At 41.5% G+C, this 23,738-nt stretch overlaps 2 protein-coding genes across 5 annotated transcripts in view; both read right to left on the bottom strand.

Annotated features, from left to right (window-relative positions):
* The window catches only part of LOC311044699 (endophilin-A2-like), a 32,843-nt gene extending 25,720 nt beyond the window's left edge, over positions 1-7,123 (bottom strand). For all 3 annotated transcript variants that reach the window (XM_084056444.1, XM_084056445.1, XM_084056446.1), the window contains exon 1: positions 6,948-7,123. In XM_084056444.1, the coding sequence (XP_083912570.1) occupies positions 6,948-6,992 (45 nt within the window). In that variant the 5' untranslated portion in view covers positions 6,993-7,123. The remainder of the gene's footprint in view (positions 1-6,947) is intronic.
* A 3,244-nt stretch (positions 7,124-10,367) lies between these two features.
* The window catches only part of LOC311045581 (nuclear receptor ROR-beta-like), a 23,391-nt gene continuing 10,020 nt past the window's right edge, over positions 10,368-23,738 (bottom strand). The window contains exons 2-11 of one of the 2 annotated variants that reach the window (XR_014600783.1): positions 20,543-20,628; positions 20,252-20,393; positions 19,088-19,723; positions 18,168-18,289; positions 17,898-18,030; positions 17,291-17,398; positions 16,803-16,913; positions 15,450-15,562; positions 13,922-14,396; positions 10,368-13,850 (exon numbers count right to left, since the gene is read on the bottom strand). Coding sequence is in view for 1 of the 2 variants with exons in the window: in XM_084057515.1 (XP_083913641.1) it covers positions 14,235-14,396; positions 15,450-15,562; positions 16,803-16,913; positions 17,291-17,398; positions 17,898-18,030; positions 18,168-18,289; positions 19,088-19,723; positions 20,252-20,393; positions 20,543-20,628 (1,613 nt within the window). In the remaining variant the exon portion in view is untranslated. Of the gene's footprint in view, positions 14,397-15,449; positions 15,563-16,802; positions 16,914-17,290; positions 17,399-17,897; positions 18,031-18,167; positions 18,290-19,087; positions 19,724-20,251; positions 20,394-20,542; positions 20,629-23,738 lie in introns of both variants that reach the window. The other variant, XM_084057515.1, reaches the window with a different exon arrangement.

Raw genomic sequence — 23,738 nt, 5'->3', positions numbered from 1 at the left:
GGCAAAGAGATTTGGTGTAGTGTGAAACTGTAGTGTGAAAAAAGGAGGGGGCCCTACTATAGACCCTTGGGGGACTCCGATGAACTTAATCTAAATTAGGGTTTAAGTGGTTAAGATCCATTTCTGAAAATGTGTTGTTCATTGTATTATTAATTTATGTTTCTTAAGATCTACAGGACTTATTTCTGTTGAGTTCTGGTCATTAAAAAGTGTATGTGTACTAGTGCCTTAGCCTGCACTACATTCATTTAAATAAGTAACACCAACACTCTGGCTTTCACTTCCTCCAACGTCATCTGACCTTTTGGCCAACATCTAGACTAAGTTCATTTATTTGTCCTCCACTGTATACAAATAAAACAGGCCAGTCCCAGTTTAAGCTTGATAACAAGACAGTTTATATGAGCCTATATGCTAAGACTCGTGCTTGAGGACAGGCCCTATAGTTGTCACCATTAGTTAACATGGCAACAGTAATGTGGCGAGGACAAGCACTTACACAAGTAGGTTATGTGACATGAAGATATGAACTAATAGGCTTGAACGCACACACAGTGTGCTGCTGGCATAATGCTGATGCTTTGCAGCATAGGCTGTGATTAGCCAACCTTACTGCAACACTGTCTCTTATTTCTAAAACCAATCAGTGGATTGAGATTATATAGTCCAGGGGTCTTCAACATTTTCAGGCCAAGGACTCCCTAGATGAGAGAGAGATGAAGCAGGGAGGGAACCCCATGAAATTGTGTTGCAGATTAAACTGTTTTTTTTTTCACTTGGTCTGCTGTTGTTTTCCCTCTACAGTCTACACTTATACGTCTTTGCCAAAAAATAGCCGATCTACAAGCTCACAACGCCTCGCAGCGCGAGGCGTTGTGAGCTTGTAGATCTGCTATTTTTGGCTAAAGTTCTTCTCAGAAAATGGATGCTAGTTGCTAATGTAAAAAATATATCACACAAAAATTTGGCGGCCCCCGTGTAGTAACTCTGAGGACCCCCTAGGGGTCCCGGAACCCCTGTTGAAGACCCCTGACATAGTCATTGGCTTTGGCTGAGCTGAGCCTGTGTGTTGTTGACTTGTTTTTTCACAGCCAGAATGACAAGATGACATAATACGGGTCCATCACGCCAGTACAAATATGCAAGCGAAATACCAAACAATAGTTAACCACTTAAACCCTCTACTTCTCCTCTAAAGTCCCCCTGTTCTTTTCTCTCTCTCTTTCTGGAAATAACCACAACAACAAAAAACGATTTCACCCACACCTGTGGTATGACAATAAATTGATTCTGATACTTAACCCATTTAGACTGGGAAAGAATCTGTGTCATTTTAGATGTTAACCACTTTAACCATTATTTTATACTTTGGCTATTCAAAAATAGCAGATATACAAGCGAACATTTGTAACTCAAATCATTTTTCTTTTTAAATAATTGATGTCACTAATATCAGTGGTTCTCAAACTTTTTTCATGTCCGCAGACCCCCCCCCCCCCCCCATCTCAAAATATTTTGTTCAAGAGACCCCCCAGAAGCAAAGATTTGAGTCAAAAATGTTCCCTTTACAAATATAAAACGAAATCTTCAAATGACACTGAGATGCGTCCCCGTATTGAAAGACATTGTGAGCTGTAAATCTGTTATTTATTTCAATATATAAGAAGATATTTTGCCTATACTAATGGCACGCCCATAACATGGACGCCTGGCGTTAAGTGGTTAAATAAGTATCAAAATTGGCATAAAAGCACTGCTTAACATGTTGATACACTTTAACTTATCTCGTGTATTATTCTCATATTCATTCATGTGTTTATCATTTTGTTAGACCTCAGAAATGCATAATTTTATAATGTTGCCCAGTTACAAAACATGAATAACATCTCAAAACAACTGCAGCTAATGACAATAAGATGTTTCTTTTGTTTTCTGTCAGGTCTGTTCCTACTCTCTCACTGTGGAATCCTGTCGGCCCGGACAGCAGTTCAGCATGACTCGGATTCCTTTAGCCATGTTTAAAAGCACACACCCAATGATTTAGAAATATACACACTACAAATAGTGCCGCGGTGTGTGTGTGTGCGGGTGTGTGTGTACAGTATGTGGTGTGACATTGACACAAGGCCCAACAGCAGGACAGGTGTCACTCACTGAACCTGTTCTATATAAATATAGACATATATGACATCGGAGGCCATTATACTCCATATATGCAGGTTCTTTTGACAGTACTCATGTTGCCCTTTGCTATTGTACTTGCATAGCGCCCGTAGGCCTGTCACAATTATGACATAATCGTCCAATCGCAATCAGTTTTGCATAATCGCCATAATCGTTTCCATGTTGACATTTTGTCACACATTTTCAAATATTAAAAAAACAGAAATAGCAGATCTACAAGCTTACAACACGTCATGTATAAACATGTATAAAATTATTAAATGTCAATAATGTCTTTGTATATTACAGTCATTTGTCATATCTGGCCTGTGCAATTTTTATTACGGAGCCTAAAAGGCAAACAGATTTTTTTTTAATTCATATGTTCTAATGTTCAACGCCAAACACACAATTAAATCGTTAATCGCAATCATTTCAGTGACAATTAATCATCTACTTAAATGTATACTCGTGACAGCCCTAATAGCGCGTTGAAATCGTATGAATGTAAGCTATGTATTATTGATTAATTTTCTGTATGTCTCTGCTACCCGCACACACATTGGCACTCAAAAGGACCACAATTTAAAGCTCTCGACCTTTTTTGGGTTCTAGTATCCATTTGTCAGATATGATTTGTCGTCAATAAAACATCAATCAATCAATTAAGCTTGATAATCCCTTTACACATTTACACATGTACAGTACAGGGATGGTATTCCAAGAGACAACTACTACTGAAGCCAATTCTAAATCCTAAAAGTTTTCTAAAAAACGTATGTTTCTATATCAGTGGTTCTCAAACTGTTTAATAATTGTCAAGGACCCCCACAATTATATGTACTTGGCCACGGACTCCCCATCTCAAAATATTTTTGTTCCAGGGACCCCCCAGGAAGCAAAGATTTGAGTTAAAAATGATAAAACAAAACAATATATATTCAAAGACTTGCACAATTTTCAAGATTTTTCAAAAATAGCAGATCTACAAGCTCATAGCGCGGCACTCGGTGCCGCGCTATGAGCTTGTATATCTGCTATTTTTTAATAGCCAAAAGTGTAAAATAATGCTTTTTAGCTCAAATAAGAAAATGACACAGATGCGTTCCAGGTCTTAAAGGATTAAAAGACATATTGGAACAGTAAGTTGTGACAGTCAAAAATGAACCAAACCCCAAAACAGTGGTTCTTAGTTCAAAGTGGGGTCCAGGGACCCTCAGTGACTCTCTGAGGCCCCTTTTCTACTGGGGGTTGAACCGGTTTGGTTCTTTTTTTTCCCCCGCCTAATTTTGAACCAGTTCAGAGTGTTTCCACTGAAAAGGAACTGGTTCAGATTCAGAACCCTAAAAGTTGGTTCGGAACTGGAACCAAAAAAATACCTGTTTTTTTCTTGCCCTGAACTGGGAAGCAAAGTGGGCGTGTCACTATTCTACAGGTTGTTAAGATGCAGATAGCAAAAGCAAGCGAAAAGTCATTATTAAAAAAGAAAAGTGAAACTGTTACGATGCCATTGACGATTGAATTTCCTCCGTGAAATGGACACCTTGACCGGTCATATTTGACACATTGCTGGAATCAAACCTGTGGCAACTGGGGGACTCCTGCCCCTAATTACAATGGTGCTTTAAACTGGTGGCAACGGAAGCCGGTTCGCGGCTTGCGATGATTCCGTGAAAAGCACCACGGTTCCAAGGATCTCTAGAACGGAACCAGCTCTTAGAACCAAAGTAGTTATTTTGGTGGAAAAGGGAACAGAGAGTGCACAAAGGGAACCAATTTGTTCACTCTCAGAGTTAAGGTGGTCCTTTGAAATGAAAAAAATATATCACACCCAGTGTGAAGTGAGCGGTGTTATTTAGAAACAACAGTGGTCATCACAGTGATGGAAGCTCACTTTTTAAAAAAAAGGGATTTTTTGAAGTGCGTGGTGATATTTATAGGTTATTATTTCATCATGCCTCTCGCTGGCCAATCAAAGCAAAGGGTCTGAATAGAGTCAGCCAATCACGGTAGGTACGTCGAAAAGGGTGTGAATAAAGTCAGCCAATAACAGTACAGGGAAAGACGAATTCCCAACCCCACTTATAGGAGCGGCTACACCGATCAAAAAGCTTGAGAACCACTGGGCCCAGAACACCAACCGAACCAACTGAAGGGACCAAATATTCTATAGGTCCCGACGGGGACGCAGAAACCATAAACAGCCATTTAACCAAATCTATGAGTGCAGAGAACAAGTCTTTGTTTCTCAACAAAGGCTGGGCTTTGATACAAATGCTAATGAGGTTGAGTCCAGTTTGTCAACAAACACCAGCCTGTCAGACTAAACATTCCACATGTCCAGACGCTACAACAACACACTTATAAAACACCTGATAACATGGTTCACCTGCTGTGAACTAGTGGCTGAAACTTTTAACTTATCACAGTTGTCAGGTGTCCCTATTTTGAACCTTTTGATTTAATAAGGATCCCTGGCTAATAAGCCTTATACCTCTTAACCCTTTAAGATCGGGAACGTCATTTTTAGATTTCGTTGGACTATTCAAAAATAGCAGATATACAAGCTCATAGCGCGGCACCGAGTGCCGCGCTATGAGCTTGTAGATCTGCTATTTTTGAAAAATCATGAAAAGTTTTTCTTTTTTTTGGCAGACATTTCTAAATCCAATCTTTGCTTCTGGGGGTTCCTGGAACTAAATATTTTAATTGTTCACTTTAAAAAATATATAATACAAGATTTTGGCACGAATTTTCACGATTTTTCAAAAATAGCAGATCTACAAGCTCATAGCGCGGCACTCGGTGCCACGCTATGAGCTTGTAGATCTGCTATTTTTGAGTAGCCCAAAGACATCTAAAAATGACACACAGATGCGTTCCCGGTCTTAATGGGTTAATATACTGTACTGCCCTCTATAACTAAAATTAAAAAAATAAATACACCTTAAATAGCTTATTTATTTTAGAAATAGTTCATATTTTACTCAAGGGGGACAACGCCCCTTGCAAGTTGATGCACATATGTCCATGTGTGTTCCAGCCCTATGGAATGTATGGAATGCATGTGCCAACTACAAACCAATGTAATACTTATATGAGCATCAAAACAATACTTAAAATGTGTATTAGCACTTTTTTTTTTTTTCAAAAATAGCAGATCTACAAGCTCACAACGCGTCACATTGCACGAGTTGTAAGCTTATCTGCTTATTTTGAACATTTCCTTTTAATAGGGCGTAAGAGGTTAAATTAAGGACCTAAAATATTTGGCTTAATTGCTTACTTGTGCAAATGTATTGCATCATTTCTTATTTTAAGCCGTTTTAACCATGCAGTTTTAAGCATAAATTTGATATTGCTCATATTAAACTAGGATATTTGACGTACCTGACCTGTTTTCCTTGTTTATTTCTTGTTCTATTGTCTTACTCTAACCCTGTCTTGAAACTGAAAATGTGAGCTTGTATGACAACACCTTGTTTTACACCTGAATGCCTGTGATGTGACAATAGAGCTGAAATCTGACATACATGAATTACAAGACCAACGACAACAACAGAGTAGGCGTTATAGTGAAACTAGCCTTATATCAAGACTGATCGTAATGTATGTATTTTATCGATTTTGACATTTTTATATCTACGAGAGTATTGGCAACCAGCCCCCAGTTTGCCCTGCAATTTCAAAATGCAAATTATAAAGGTGCTTACCCGCTTGCCCCAAATCTCAACTAGGTGTACGGCGTGTTTGCGCAATGTATTAGTCCATAATTTTCAATAAAGAAGTGTTTTAATCCCGTCTGTGAACGAACGCCATCCCCCCCCTCGTTAACGTCCTGTTTACATTGAGTGTAATTCCGGCTTTCACCGGATGCGCCCCGTCACCAGCCATTGGGAACTTCAGACAGAATCAGCCACAGACGGGATTAAAACACTTCTTTATTGAAAAATATGGACTAATACATTACACAAACACACCGGACACATAGTTAACATTTGCGGCAAGCGGGTAAGCACCTTATATTTAGCATTTGTACATGTTCGGCGAGATACGGGCTTTATTAGTGAAATTCCAGAGCAAAATGGGGGGTGTGGAGCTAAGACTCTTGTAGATACGAAAGTAAAAGTCAGATAAAATACATCTACGATAGTCTTGATCTAGGCTAGTGAAATCATAAATCATCACAACTTATTCTGCTGTTAAACCAACATGATCATAAACATTGTGTTGCATGACAGACCATGGTACGATATTATAACCGTCAGGATATCGATAACGATCATAAACACCATTTAAACTTGCATGACTGACTTCTCTCAGAATATCAGAACGCAGTAAAACATGGACAAACCAACGACAATGTAAACTCCATATTGTCCCCACAGTTTAAGACTATTAAGGGACATAAATGACAAAGTATCCCAGACTGACCACAATCTGGAAACAATGTAACTTTACTGAAGTTACAATGTATCCATAAACACGTCAACAACAAGTTACATGTCAGGTCGGTAACGTTACTATAAACCCCCAAACCCCACAAAAAAACCTTCAAACGCCCATGGAACTTTGTCTACGTTGTTTTTTTTTTACTTCACAGTGATTTATATTCACAATAACCTCTGCACTACAGTTAGTTACAGTTAGTTAAGTTAGCAGCCAAGGTGGCTAAAGCTAAAAAGCTAACAGCCTCGCATTGGAAGCAACGTTAACGTTAGCACTGGAGCTAAAAGCTAGAAGCTAAAGGTTGCTCTAATAAATCTTTGAAAAAGTTGACAAACCTGGCTGGCTTTGTAGAACTGCTTCTTGAACCCGGCGACAGACATGATGAACAACAACCCTGACGAACACTTATGATTATTAACTTATCAAACTATTAGATCAATGTGTTTAATACACTGAACAATGTGACAGAATGTGTGTGAGTCTCTGACTAACTAACTGTGTCTGCAGTCACATCAACTGTCTCCTACTGTCTGTCTGCTACTAGGCAACCAACCACTGACTGACACACACGCACGCACGCACACACACGCACACACGCACACGCACACACCACATGCACAGTGGTGGAAAAATTACTCTTTTTTTTTTTTTTACTTAAGTTGTATCAATAATGCAATGTAGAAACACTCAGTTACAATTAAAAGTCAGGCAATACAATTTTACTTGAGTAAAAGTCAATAAGTATTGGCATCAAAATGTTCTTAAAGTACCAAAAGTAAAAGTACTCATTATGCAGAATGTTGTTTCACAAGGTATCATATATAATTTAAAATGTATTAAAACATCTTTTGAAAATAGCCAAAGTTTAAATGCAGGCTGCAGTGGTTATTTGTGTTTTGTAATAATAATCCTTGTTACCTTTTTAGTTAGTCTACAACACTGGTTCTCAATGTTGGGTCACTCCGGGGACCCCCAGGGCTCCAAATGGACCCTCACAGATCCATTTGTTTCTATTTGTACAATCTCAGAGTTAAAGGAGTAGTTCCTATTTTCTATTAAGTACACACCCCATGAAGCCTTGAATTATTTAGATATCATCTGTTTTTGTGCCAATTCCTGAGCCAATATAATTTAAGGAGACTCAAAGAGTCTCCTACTGACTGATGACCCGGTCATCAAATTATTGGCTCAGGAATGCAACAAAAACAAAAACAAATCTAAAGAATTCAAAAGAATTCAAGGCTTCATGGGATGTGTAATTGATGGAAAATATGAAATGTTTTGGGTGAACTAATCCTTTAAATAAACATGGAATATTTGACAGTGTAGATAGGGATCACAGAGATGAAAAAAAAGGTCTAATGAAATGTCAAACTGGGCCTGGGGTCCTTGAAATGATCATGTACTGTATATGTCCTGATGAAGATCTGATTTTGGACCTTTTTCAGTATTTCCAGTGTGAAGACTTCCTTTAGTGATACTGCTGCTTGTCTTGCACCTGGGCCATGGATACCTTCTGCCTTCCTCATTCCTTGAAATGAAAACTGTGATTTATTTTGAATGCCAATTTCAGTGGTTTCAGATGTCATTCTTATGAAACCTGCCCATTTCCTGACCTAGATACTTATATAGCCTACCTATTTAGCCCCCCCACCACCTACCCCTTCACATGTTTGCTTCATGTACCTAAACCAATTTAGCTGGCACATGTTACACTCATTAAAATTCACTTTGGGAGCATCTAACAGAGCGGATATCCTCTCTCTTCTCACGCCTGTATGCGCACACACACACACACACACACACACACACACACACACACACACACACACACACACACACACACACACACACACACACACACACACACACACACACACACACACACACATTTCATGGCCTTAATGAAGGATTCTAATCCATTCAATCCAATTCCAACATCGCTCTACTACTACTAATGTGTGTGACAGTTTTTTTGTTAATTTTCTTATTTTAGGTACAGTATGTTTTTTTGGGGGATTATAATGAATATTACTTTAAAACATACAAGGCCTATTTGTTTTATGATGGCATAATGACAGACAGCTTGTAGATCTGCAGTCATCAGCCACTGCAGTAGTGTGGTGTTGTTTACCTGCAGAAACACATCTGTATTTTTGTATTTTTGTGTTTTCACTGTTTGTTTCTGTGGCCCAAAACAATGAAAACAATATATTTATTGTTTTGTTGTGCAGAGAGAAAGCATTGCAATGCAGAATGCCCGCAGCACTCCAGCCCGCAACACTCCAGCAGTCAACAAACAGTCAAACAACAGTCTCAAGGTGCACGGCTCAACAACAATACCATGAAACTGAGAAAACAGCCTGCACACATTGGTGGAAAAAGTACTCAAATGTTTTACTTAAGTAAAAGTATCAGTACTGCAATGTAGAAGTACTCTGTTACAAGTCTGGAATTCAGTCTGGAATTCAAAATTTACTTGAGTAAAAGTACAAAAGTATTGGTATCAAAATGTATTTAAAGTACCAAAATGATTATTTTTTGGTACTTTAAATTTTGGACAGAGCAACGTGTCCACGTTGCTCTGTCCGTGGAGAGAGGTCAAATAAAATGTGAAAAGGACATTTACTATGTGCTATTTTTCAGTTTCATTGTTGTGTTACGTAAACACAGGGCAAAGTGACATACTATGCCTTTAAAGTCCTGTGGCTGGTGAGGCCAAAACAACAACAACATGGCCTGATGATGATTGCACACATTGCATAACATGGAAAAAAGCAATTGAGCAATTCTGTTGACTGTATTCTTCTCCATTTAGTCAACAAAACACCTCCATACCTACAACAGTGTTTCCCAAACAGTGGGTCGGGACCCATTTGAGGTCGCGGACCCATTTTTATGCGAAGTAAAACATATCTTTTTTATTTATTTATGTTTTACATTAAAAAAATACATATTTCAAGAAATAATTTCATAAGTAAATTAAATAAATCTAAGACATTTCATAAATCTTGACTACTTTTAAGAAGTAGTGAAAATAGCAGATCTACGAGTTGTAGATCCCCTACTAGTTTAGGTCTTGGAGAGACATAAAATGTATCTTTTGGGTCTCTTGCTAAAAAGTTTGTAAACCACTGGCCTACAAAGACCTACAGTACTTGACGGACCGCAAGGAAGCAAACTCCAATATCTTATGTAACCTATGTGTATATAACGTGATCTACAAGTGCTGGAAGGTAACTATGTACATTTACTCAAGTTCTGTACTTGTGTAAACATCTTTGAGGGATATTTACTTAATTTTTGATACTTCTACTCCACTACATCTCAGAGGCAAATTAACTTTGTAGTCCCCTAATTATTTTTGAACTTTAGTTTTAGATTAGATTTTTACAAAACATACATTGAACCAATTTTGTTTACCAACCATATTACCAAACAATATTTATACTTCGGCTATTCGGAAAAAGACGATCTACGAGCTCATAACGTTGTGAGCTTGTAGATCTGCTATTGTTTTTTAACAAGTTTGACAATTGTTTGTACTTTCACTTTTGTACTATAGGTACATTTTGATGTATTTGATGTATAATACTTTTGTACTTTTACTCAACTAAAACCTTGAATCCAGGACTTTTTACTCGTAACAGAGAGCATTTCTACTTTTACTACTTTTACTTAAGTAAAAAAGTATACTGGGAGTACTTCTTCTTCCACTACTGTAATCTACATCATGTGAAATAAAGATAAAGGCATTTTTCAAAAGAAACAGAAATACTTTATTACATTCTTAAAAGCACATATCATGTATCCAATAGGACAACAATATATATATATTTATATCGAACTGAGTGACTCGTTATTATCTCTTGGACTAGTAATATACCTCTTGTACATTTTGTCACAGGGAAAGAGAAGGGAAACAAGCTATTCTTTTTTGTTTTTTGTTCGGACGTTTTTTCCTAATCTTTCTTTAAAAAAAATAAATCACTGAACTTTACAAGACAAAGGGTGGAGACAAAAAAAAGTGGATAAAAGACAGATAAATGAAAATCACAACAAAAATAAATGTTAAAAACCCACGTAAATATAATTAATTTTAAATTCTATTCAACTGATTTTCTTTTTTTCTTTTTTTAAACCTTTCATAGATCACATGTCTTGTAAAGGTCATGTTACAATATCAGGAGTAAGGGTGTGTGGGGGGGTAAGAGGAGTCTTTGACACTTTGTGAGTAACATTCACAAAAAATAGAGTTTACTGTATATACGTTTATCCACAGTGATTCATGGTTACGGGTCTCATCTTAGGTGCACATAGGTGTGAGTACAAGGCTAGTAGAAAGACACTGGTGAACAGGGGTCACAGGGCAGAGCAGAACGCCTATAGAGCTCCCCGATATGGCCGGCCATACGAAAAGACGCAGGTTTCTGACAGCGCTCTGTTTGCTGGGACTTTACGGGAGTCCATGAATAAAAATCGAGCCACTTTGAGTACTTAGAAAAGCAAGTATGTGAATCTGAGGTATTATTAAAAACCACGTAAGCCCTGACGCGTACTTTGTCGCGAGACCAAGCCCATTTACGAGCTTTGTGCAGCTCGTAGATGGGCTATTTGACGCCTATGAAACTGACATGCCCAAAAAAATAGGGACACCAGGTTGAAAAAGTGGTTAAACGAGCAATTTAATGCCATTGTGTTATGTAAACGTAGAGCGTTATGGATGACCGATCATAAAACATACAAAATTTACAAAAATAAATCCATCAATAAAGTCTAGGAGAGAGGGGAAGCTAGGAGCTCTGTTCTGACCCCATGACTATAGTGCCTAGAGGAGAGAAGGATAAGTGCTTGGTTTCGGACAGGGTTTGTTTGGGGGACCAAATATACAAAAAAATATGCAGTTGCTTTTTTGCTCCAACCAGCGAGGAGGAGGAGGAGGAGGAGGAGGGCTGACAACACACACTGAACAGAGTGGAAAAAAAACACCCTGTAACCAACAGAAACACTGGGTGAAAAACACCCTTTAACCAACAGGGTGAGAAGACACGTCAACACCTTACAGACTGCTGATTAGATGCAACGCTGCATGGGGAAAACACTGCGGTATCCCACCACCCTAACCCACCCACCCCCCCCAAGTCTCTGTGTCACCAGGAGCCCCTGTTGTCCCTCTCCTCTCCTTTGGGTCCGTCATCTCATAGTTTTTAGGCAGGGTGTCGCCATGTCACCACCATCATCGCTCTCTCTCTCCAACGGTCCAAAAACGCAGAGATGAGAGAAAGGGGAAAAGTCTTTGCCGTTTCGCCGGAAAACCAGCGAACAAACAAACTGCTACCCTGCTGGTTACGTCGTCGGCAACGTAATGTCCACCCCTCCTCTTCGCCGCCCCGTGAACGCTATGTGGTGGGGGGCCGACGGGAGGGGTTGTTGTTGCCGTTGGAAACCTGAGAGTATATTATGGTCAAAGAGAGGAAGAATTGTCCGGAAGAGGATCGACTGTCCTTTATTTATAGTGTCCGTATTCACGTTGAGCCTCTCTCCCCGTGAAACCTCTCTATCTCTCTCTCCCTCCCTTTCTTTCTCTCTCTGGAAACAAGCACTCGCACAACAAACACGCACAAAAAAAGTTCTCACTATATACTTCTATATTCATTTATTTACATTCTTATTTAAAATATTTTGTTTATAAACGTGTATATAAATTAAAAGATAATTTCATCTCTTACTGTCTTCTAAGTGGCATTTTACAAAGGGAAGGGGGTTCGTGGGACTGAGGTTTGTCATTGCATTGTTTTTTTTTTACGAGAGCCTACGAAGGGCAGCACCAAACACCGTCTGAACATGTGTGTGTGTGTGTGTGTGTGTGTGTGTGTGTGTGTGTGTGTGTGTGTGTGTGTGTGTGTGTGTGTGTGTGTGTGTGACTATTGGTTATATTTACATAAACAGATTATTAGCCAGCACTAAGCAGTGAAGTAGAGCTGCAGCTATCGATTCCTTTTTTTGATTAATCGATGAATCTAGAAGTGCATTTTTGGAGGGATAATGATTGCAATTTTTGTTATATATATATATATCGACTAATCAACATGAGAACATTCTAAATGTTTTTTTTTTAAATCAATTAGTCTGATATTAAGCACTTGAGCCCTATTTCTTTGTACAAGGGTGTACGGGTATTTTCCCTATTCTTTAAACTTGATTTTATTAAAATCAATCAATATCGAATATCGAATCAATTAAATCGATTAGATCGATTAAACTGCTGCAACCCTACAGTGAGGCATAATATTGTACTGTTAACTTTTCCTTTTTCGTTAAGATGAAAGGAAATGAGTTGTTTTGATAAGCTTGGTCCCTTAGAGCTGGTCAGTACAATGATATCGCTATGAAAATATATAAACACACACACACACACACGCGTAAGTACGTACGTACAGCAGAGTACCGCACAGAGCGTTACGTCAACTCAAAGAAGACCTACGTGTATATTGACGGGGAAGTGTTTAAGTGTGCGGACTAAAGCCAGATTCAAACTTCGTCACGCAACGGTATCTCGCGGCAACAATAGCAGAACCTACAAGCTCACAATGCGTCGCCGACGCATTGTGTGCTTGTAGGTTCCGCTATTGCCGGCCGTTCTCGGCGCGACGCCTTCGCGCGACGGAGCATAAATGAAGGCTTAAAGAAGACTTCGTTCTGGCATGTGGCAGGTTTTGTACATTCGCCGTAGGACTCTGTATAGGCTGTGTGCACTGGTGCTTGTCGTATAGGCTCTGTGCCATGACTGTACTTCCCCTTTTCCACAAGGCGGCAGCACTCCCGTTTTCCTGTTGTTCCGAGGTCAGCGGTGTCCCGTGAAAGCTTCGCTCAACAGCAGCAGATTTGAACCGGAGAAAAAAACACACAACACCTTCACGATATGTTGTTTCCCGGGTTCAAATCTGCTGCCGAGCCAATCAAAAATGAAGCTATGATGAGAAACTGACGCCGAACAGGGAAACGGGAATGCTGCCACCTTGTGGAAAAAGGGAAGTACAGTTGTGGCACGGAGCCTATTGAGGTACATTCATTAACTGGTTTTCGGTAACCCCGAAGTGGGGGTCAAAAGGTCAAAGGTTGTTTTTTGACCTCTTTTTAATGCCCGTCAGCTTGTCACTGATGCTGCTAAGATCACTGGTTTCTCAAACGTAGGATCCGGGGACCACCGAAGGGCCCAAATGGACCCTTTACAGGGTCTGTAACTCTGAGAGCGTACAAATGGTCCCAGCCATTTGGATCCATCTGTACATCTCTCAAAGTTACAGACCTGCAAGGACACCTGGCGACCCCCCGAACCCGACGCTGAGACCCAGTAACGCTATAGATGACCATTGAGCATGTGTTGGTCTGTAGTGTAAAGGTGCTTTGCCGGCCGGGGGTTAGTGAAGGACTTAGCTAAGGATCATGGGAAACTGAGTCCTGGTAAAAAAAAAATCGATTGTCTCTTTAACTGCTGGTTATAGAGCTTTCAACGTCTCTCTCCTATGTTCTCATCATCTCTCTCTCTCTCTCACTCACACACACACACACCCATTCTCTCCATCTCTTCTGTCTGTCTGTCTGTCTGTCTGTGTGTCTAATTAACTACGGGAGGAGTCGGGGAGAGGCATGTCGCTGCCGAACACTTCCCGGTACAGAGGCGGGAAGCTGTAGGCCGTCTCCGGATGCATCAGACGGAAGAACTCCAGCTTGTCGATGTGGAGGTTACAGATGGACTTCATCATCGGTAGCTTGGACAGCATCTAGAGAGAGAGAGAGAGAGAGAGAGAGAGAGAGAGAGAGAGAGAGAGATAGAGGGAGAGAGATTAATCTCTGTGAACATGTGTGTGTTTGTGCAGGTGCATGTATGTGTGGGTTACAATGAGATAATCTGTGCCAAATGACCTGTGAGTGAACCTAGTGTTGTATCTGCCAAACTGTCCTTATCACGTTTCAGTGAGTGTAAACAGGATTTAAATAAAAGGAGGTCAATGAAAAGTTTGGTGAGATAACAAGAAGTGGACAGAGTAAACCGTAAACATGAGACCGGAAAGAAGGGGGAGATGCACAGGAAAGGAGTTCAGGATAACGCAAGTTTAGGGTCAGAGAACGTGACTTGTATTTAACCACTTAAGCCATTCAATCCGGGGACCCATCTGTCATTTCAGATTTCTGTATCTATTCAAAAATAGCAGATATACAATGAGCTTGTAGATCTGCTATTTTTGAAAAATCGTGAAAATTTGTGCAAATCTTTGAATACATATATTCTTTAAGCGAACATTTGTAACTCAAATCTTTGCTTCTGGGGGTCCCTGGAACAAAATATTTTACAAATGTTCATGATTTAAAAAAGAATTAGCAGATCTACAAGTTCATAACACAGCACTCTGTGCTGCGCTATGAGCTTGTATATCTGCTATTTTTGAATAGCCAAAGAAATCTAAAATGACAGAGATGTGTGTTCCCGGCTTGAATGGGGTAAGCCCAATAAAAATACGAATAAAGAAGAAAAAGAATCGCCGATTGACGAGAGGTTACTTTAGCTGTTTGCGTTGTGAGCTTGTACATCTTCTACAATCAATCTTTATTTTTTTTTTACCTATAATGGCATGCCTAAAATAGGGACACTAGGCTGAAAGTGGTTACAAATCAGGACGAAACTGATGTGAAATTATAAGTTGAGCATAATGTCTAAAATATCGTCCTGAGCTACACTACATATATAAAGTATATAGGCCAGGTTCTTGATGTGACAAGGTTTTTTTTTTTCGTTCCAAGAGCCTGTGCCGGTTCTGCTGAGCTGTTATCTTTACCTCGTCCAGCTTGTCTTCTGAAGCTCCGCTCATGGTCAGACTGTGCTGCAGGGCCAGGTAGACCTTGTCCTGGAGCTGCTGGACCTTCTCACCCTCCGTCAGCCACAGACGATCTGCAAGGGAACCGAGTTATATCATGGTCAGCTTATAGAGCCAGTAGGAGACCAGCAGAGACCAGAGCCTGCAGACAATCTAAGTGTTTTCAGGGCTCTTTAAAATCAGCCGTCCGACAACATCTCTGTGTTCCCCATTGCTTAACCCATTAAGACCTGAAGCCGATTCTACATGTCTCCTAAGTCCCAGCAGTATTCTGAAAAACGCATGTTTCTATATCAGTGGTGCTCAATCTTTTTCACGTCAAGGACCCCAAACATTATATGTATTTGGCCGCGGACCCCCATCTCAAAATGTTTTGTTCCAGGGACTCCCAGAAGCAAAGATTTGAGTAAACAGTGTAAAAAGTATATATTCAAAGATTTGCACACATTTTCACGATTTTTCAAAAATAGCAGATCTGCAAGCTCATAGCGCGGCACTCGGTGCCGCGCTATGAGCTCGTATATCTGCTATTTTTGAATAGCCAAAGTGTGAAATAATGCTTTTATTGCTGAAATATTAATGGGTTAAGCTGTTTACTAAATTAAATGTGTAAAAAAAAAAAGCACTTTGAGTAAGCACTGTTGAGGAATGGAATCAACCACTTAAGCCCTATTTTACACTTATATGTCTTTTGGTAGCTCGCCAGGGAATGTTGTGGGGAGAAGAAAAAAAAAAGACCTGCGCATGAAGACATTTCCGAGCAGCAGGTTAATAATGGAAGTGCGATAAGGGGAAGCTGTGTGTGGACCCTACATTCTATAGCTGACACTGAAACACTTCCCAGCGCTGACAGAACAGTGTGTGTTGCTCATGTGACTTATGATCATCACGGGCAGTATTTCAACAGTAAAACATCTTTGTTGACTGATCTCATATACCAGTAAACAATGAGCAAAAATACTCCTCAACACTGTAGCAGCCAGCCATGACAACTATAACAAAGACATAATTAAACATTTGACTTTAATGTCATAAATAAATCCCTTTGTTCAAGATGAGGCTGTTTATTTCTTCTCCTAGCGTGACCTGCGGTGTGTACTAGCTGTCTTTCTTGAGTTAACCCATTGAGACCTGGAACGCATCTGTGTCACTTTTTGATTTGAGCTAAAAAGCATTATTTTACACTTTGGCTATTTTTGAAAAATCGTGAAAACTGTTTGGATTTAGAAGACATTTGTAGAATCGGCTTCAGGTCTTAATGGGTTAATTAGTGTGCACAACAAGCCTGTGTGATGACTATATTAGAAACGTTACCTGGAGACAGCAGCACAGAGGCGCTGAACAGAGCCATCTCCTCGTCAGAGAGCTGCATGCGACACAGAGCCTTCCCGAGATCCATCACTGCACTCACCAGGTCATCACAACCTGCATCACAAAACAACACAATATTATGATAATTTATGTTATTAATGCCCGGTAAATAGACAAACAAAAAGTATAATGCACTGGGCTTGGGCTGATTTTTTTTCCTACTGAATATCGCAATGTGTTCACGATATCGGTAAACGGTTTAAGATTCATATAAAATGATAGATCTAAGTAAAGAAAATAGAATTGCATGTAAAATCATCTTCGTTTTAGTTTTTCCACCACCATATCAGAAGTAATGCCTTCTTTCATCCTACCTTCTCAGCTTCTATAAATCAAGACCTTTTCCTTATAATACTTGGAAAAACTAAGTAAACTAAATAAAAACATGTCTAATCTACAATAGCTGTGGCGTGTTAGACATTGACGCTCACCGAGTGCTTTGAAGAACTGAGCGGGGGCAAACTTCCCATCGAAGAAGATGCTGGAGTTGTTGACGTTGAACGCTCTGCACATGCGTATCAACAGCACCTCCAGGCAGCCTGCAAATTTAAAACAAAAAAACACAAAAAGTTAGAATATGGATTTTCTGCTCGACGCAGACAGACGATGCCCTTTCTCGTAACCACATCGATGAGGACGGTTTCGTAACAGATTCTCACCCTATCGGTATGCAAATCACACAGAGCCGAGTCGGCAATACCTGACTCAGCTATTATTGACTAAATTGATTAGTCTGTTCAGCCGCTTAAGTCCTATCATATACTTTGTCGTACGACGGTGTCGTGCAGAAAAAATTGCTACTGTATTAAAAAATACCTGTTATTTAATTTATTATAATAAATTAAATCAAATAGTTTGATCAACTGTTGATCACCCATTTATCGGACCACCCTGCACATTGAATTTTGTTTGGACTCCGGACCAAGCGTCCGTATGTGATGACTTTGGAGTTTTGTGAAGGAAGGCGTTTCTCAAGCATTTGCACGAATGCTAATCATTCTAATATGTGTGTGTGTGTGTGTGTGTGTCGGTATTGACCTGCTTTCAGCAGTATGATCTGGTCGTTCTGGCACAAGTCCATGAAGCCGCCGATGCGTTTGGCAAACTCCACCACGTACTGGATGGCGTTGGTGATGTGATGGGCACACTGCTGCCACACCCACTCTGAGGACTGAGGTCAGACACACACACACACACATTTATTTTACTGTACTCGTGAGGACACCAACATTTTATTTTTATAAATGTTTTGCCATTTTTAACCAAAAGCCTACAGCCGAAATAATTGCAATCTGTGCATGTACGTACCTTGTTCTGAAAACTCTGCGTCTCCTCAGGTGTGTATTGCGCCCAGGTAAACCTCTTCATGTCATCTGCACTGAACTGGCACGTCTCCAAATGGGACTTCATTATGCTCTGAATGGTGCGTTCTGGGAAAACACACACACACACATGTTAAATCAGTCAGCCATTTTTTTTTGCTGGCTGCAGCAGCTCCGCACATCCTAGACATTATCGATCCATTTCCTGTCTGCGATGGTAAACAAACAAGCACGCCAATAAGTGCAGAGCTGACCACTGCGAAAGGCATAACATTAAAAGCCATGATGAAAAAGATACATTTATGTATAAAGAACAGTGGTGGAAAAGGTACTCAATTGCTTTACTTACGTAAAAGTATCAATACTGCAATGCAGAAATACAAGTAAAAGTCTGGGATTCTAAATTTACTTGAGTAACCAAAAGTAGAAAGTAGTCATTATGCAGAATGTCCCAAGTTTTCAAATGTATAAAAATCTTTTGAAAATAACAGATCTACAAGCTCACAATTGTGAGCTTGTAGATCTGCTATTTTCAAATGGCCGAAAAGTATGTACTGTAGGGCTGAAGTGGTATGTTTTGTAATAATAATCAAAATCTTCAAAGTAACTAAAGTTTTCAAATAATAGTAGTGGAGTAAAAGTACAATATTTGCCTCTGGGATATAGTGGAGTAAAAGTAAAAGTACTGAGAACTGGTCAGTTAGTTCTTGAAAGTCACTAGTTCTTGAATAAATGTACTTAGTTAATTTACACCACTGATAAAGAAACCAACGTTTTGACCTGATAAAAAGCCTTCTTCAGCTAAAATGAAGACCTTTTGTCGGGTCAAAATGTCTGGTTTATTCCTAAATAAACGTGGCAGTGCCACCTCTCCTGTCTGTCTGTCTGCGCTGGCCTGGTACCCACCTAGCTCCATGATGGAGGTGTCGTCGGGCAGCCGGTCCAGCAGGGCGGCGTGCGTGTGCACCAGCAGCGCGTGGTGCGTGTGGCGCATCATCAGCTCGTCGGCGCCGTCGTCCATCGGGCTCTGCAGCGGTGAGGAGGACGAGGAGGAGGGGGGCGAGGAGGAGTTGGAGCCGGAGGAGGACGCCGACGAGGAGTCGGAGGTGTGTCCCGCACTGCCCCCTCCGCACCCTCCCCCACCCCCCCCAAGCAGCTCCATGCTGCAGTACTGGCTGGCCTCCTCGGGGGTCAGCGGCAGGTCAAAGAGGTCAGGCAGCGCGGCGATGTCGTCCAGGTCGCTGAGCGCCGTGGAGGAGCCCGCCGATCCGCTGCTGTAGGAGCGGCTCAGACCTCCGCCGCCGCTCATCATCATGCCGCCGCCGTTGCTGCTGCTGCTGCTGTCGCCGCAGTCCTCCGGCCCCCCGCTGCACACGCTGTCCTCCCCCCGGGGGAGGGACACCACCACCACGCCGTTGGAGGAGGCGACGGGGGAGGAGCCTCCGCCGGCGCCGCCGGCGCTCTCCTGGGCCTTCTGGTGCTTCTGCACCTCGGCGTACAGGCTGTCACGCTGCTTCTTGGACATGCGGCCGAACTTCACCGCTGCTCACACAGAGAGAGGGGGAAAGGAGGTTTGAATACTTTGCCACTGCCTTTGGTTGAGTTACTTTCTTTTTCTCTTTCTTTCTCTTTCTCTTCTGCACTGTAACTGTATCTGTTCTTTTTTTACTTCTTTTGTTTCATGCATCCTCATCCTAATCGTAAATGGAACACAGGAGTCTTTCCCCGTTTCAATGCACTACACCTCTGGGAGGTATGATCAGCACCAGGTACTTACCGCACGACTTGCCGTACATCCCAAGCCGTGCCACTCATGCGTTGAGTCGGCGCCGGTGCCCAGGATCGAACCCATGACCTTATGCGAGTGCTCTAACGACTGAGTTAACTGGACACGGGGTAGCTGAAATGAATACTCTGTTTATTAAGATGATTTATACTGAGTTCTGTGCCGGCGGCGGCGCCACACACCAAAAATAGCCCATCTACAACCTTTAAATCATGGCATGTACGGCATGTAAAGCATAACAGATCAAACAGATTGATAAACGCGGGGCGTTGCCGGTTCCTCACCGTCTCGGCTCATGCCCAGTGCCAGGCACTTCTGCAGGCGGCAGTGCTGGCATCGGTTGCGGTTGGTCCGGTCGATCAGGCAGTTCCTCTGACGAGAACACGAGTACATGGCGTTGTTCTGCTGGCTGCGCCGGAAGAAACCCTGCACACACACACACACACACAAAAAGATTGATTTAATTGTAATTGCAATATTAGTCTGAAAGAAAGTGTGTGTGTGTGTGTGTGTGTGTGTGTGTGTGTTTGTGTGTGTCTGCGTGCGTGCATAAGCGTGCGTGTATGTCCTCTCACCTTGCAGCCTTCACAGGTGATGACCCCATAGTGGATTCCTGAGGACTTGTCCCCGCAGATCTTACAGGGGATGACCTCTATCTGAGCTGTGATTGGAGGAGACAAAAGATGGGGTTCAGGTCAACCTCCGGCCGGACGATTACACACACCAATACCTTAACCCACGTATCCCTATCTCTGTTGGCCGAGCGCAACGCCGGGCAGCTATGACCGCGTCGGCACGCGCAAACGTGCGACCGTTGTGCAACGTTATCAAGGCAAACAAACAGGCTCGTGGAGGATTGCCAAAAAACACTTAACACGCAGACACAACAACACACTGTTGTTACGTTGCGTAACATGGCGCGAATAATACACAATCGTGTGCAACATACACACACACACACACACACACACCAACAAAACACAAACAAAAACACAGAAATGACAATAGGGCTTGCGTGCGACAGAGAGAACATGTGTTTCATAGTCAGGTCTTCGACGAGCTCCCATGTGGGAGTGATTAAAACGTGCGGGAGAGGAGAGACACATCATCATCAGGGCTGCATGGGGCCTTTTATTCGCTGATTCAGTCCAGAACATTGTCCTCCTCCTCTGAGAGGAAAGTTAACATTCTTTGTTAAACGAAATGAGAGACACCAGACACAAGGTGACGATGCAGCACAATGCACTGCAGAGCAGAGACCATAACGTTATACACTACACTTATGTTCATGCTTTGTGACTTTTAAACAACTATGCAAAACGTGGAATAAGTTAACTTTCTATGACCGGATCCAAATATAACAGTTTCACACTTTTAACAACTTTAAAGCTAAACCTATTTTAATCATTTTGTCACCCAAAAGGCGTCGCTCTGCGAAAAACAGCAGACCTACAAGCTTACGCCTGAGTGAGCTTGTAGGTCTGCTATTTCCGCACATTCAAGATGTTTAAACCTTCGGCCTATAACGAACGACATGCCCAGAATAGATAGACGCACCAGTTTGAAAGTGTTTCCTAAACTTAGCCCCAGCCTTAATGACCGTGGCCTGCAAGGCTAATAAATCCCTTCTTTCTTTTTTTTTTGTGAAAACATGAAAGGATGATAATATGGAAACCATTTAAATTGATGCGATTGGACATAAACGCTGTGGTCTTTTGCACACAGTGGAAAACAAAACCGTTCGGCATAACTTTTCTAAAAAACTGTTGACTGAAACACTCCCGACAGACTATGGCAGCTGGCTGCAGGCATGCAATGGAAAAAACTCACAGCTCTCTCTCTCTCTCTCTCTCTCCCCCCCTGCTCCCCTCTCTCTCTCTCTTGCTCTCTCCCCCCTCTCTCCTCTACCCTCCCTCTCCTCTCTCTCTCTCTCTCTCTCCCCCTGCTCCCCTCTCTCCTCCACCCCTCCCACCCCCCTCTCTCTCTCTCTCTTTCTCGTGCGATTATATAACTTTCGTCTAGCGTTGCATTCCATCACAAACGCTCTCATTCAGCTGCTCTCAACGAGAGGAGATCTCAGCTTCACTCTAGCAACACTCCTATTCACCCCCCCCCCCCCCCCCCCCCCCATTGGCTGAGAGTCGGCCCGGAGCCTCCGCCGGATTGGCTGGAGCGGCGCGTCACTCAACGAAGGAAAGACGGCAACCTGTCAGTCAGTCCATGTGAACATTCTGTCCTACTGACACAGTTTCTCACAGAGGGAGGGGGGAGGGGGGACGCGGGCGGGCGCGAGCACGCCATGCACGCCGTTCGAACAGGCGCTCTTCTGCTTTAAGCCGTGTTTAAGGTGGAACTAACTCCCACCAACGCTTGGTTTATAAGCTTACAGACTGTGTGTTTGTTATGTAATAACGCGGCAACATCTGTCACCATGTAACGCATGTTGTGTTGTTAGTACATGTTGCATTAGTTTGATTTTTGGCATTAAGTTGAAGACCAATGGGGGTCCCTGCACCTCATGTTGAGTGTGTTACATAACAGAGTTGTAGCATCTCTAATCTCCATCACATGCATAACAAAGATGTGGCATCTAATCTCCATCAAATACATACTATACACTATACAGTATATCATTGCTGTCGGGTAAAAACCTTGTTCCTACAGTAGCATATTTTTTATTGTTATGTTTTTTGATAAATGAATGCCCTATTTTATACTTTGTCATATGGCACTGTCACACAAAAAGGAGGAGGTTTACACCCAACAGCAAAGAAATAAAAGCCCATTTTATCTGCATCTTTGCAGATATACCGGTCGTTATTATGCACAACAATGTATAAGTCTCAGCCTGCATGTATGTACTAGGAGCTTTAAGACTGCATGACAACCAGCAGAAGTCACTCACTTATTCTGGTCCTCTAGGCTGGCATTATACACATACAGGCCCTACACATCCCCTATATAGACTATGACATAATGCTAGTATGTATGCAGCAACGCACTCACACTCACACATACACACACGCTCTTCTCTCTCTCTGTGTCGCTACAAGTAAAATGCAACACATGCAGTGTTGATTTCGTCGACTAAAACTATGACGAAAAATGTTTGTCGACTACCATTTTTCACTGACGAAAACTAAATAAAAACTAAGCTATGATGACTAAAACTAAGACTAAATATATTGACAATTTCGTCAACAAATAAAAACGAGACTAAAACGTTAGAGAGGGACGAGTGGAGAAGACTAAGAGATCCAGTAGAACTAAAAGACGAGTCATTTTATGTTTGGTTGCGCTGCTGGGGTGTTGACGCTCTGAAAATGGCAGATCTACAAGCTCACAACGTGTCGTGCTGCGACGCCCTGTGAGCTTGTAGATCGGCTATTTTCAGCATGCAACCAAGTGTAAAATCAGCCATTACGACGCCATCAAGGCACCGCAAACATACATTTTAGTCGACTAAATCAACTGTAGATTTAGTCGACTATAACACCTTTAACACCTCTAATAGATACATACAAGTGGAAGAGAAACAGAAGACCATGTCTTATTCATTCGTGTTAGAGATCGGCCTACTTCTGAGCAGGCCTAATAAATAATGCATTGAGCACAGAAATCTGCGCTCATGCACACACTTCATCAAACTAACAAGACAATATAAGCCTACTGTATTGACTCTTGCCTAGAAGTAATTATTGCATACTCCCAAGTTTAGGGCCAGGAAATTTACCCAAACTTATAATAATTGAGAAACAAGGTTTTCTTTTA

Source organism: Gymnoscopelus microlampas (assembly GCF_963454915.1).
Source record: "Gymnoscopelus microlampas genome assembly, chromosome: 5".
NCBI lineage: Eukaryota > Metazoa > Chordata > Actinopteri > Myctophiformes > Myctophidae > Gymnoscopelus > Gymnoscopelus microlampas.
The sequence above is the reverse complement of the archived record's forward strand: the minus strand, read 5'-3'. Positions and strand labels throughout refer to the sequence as shown.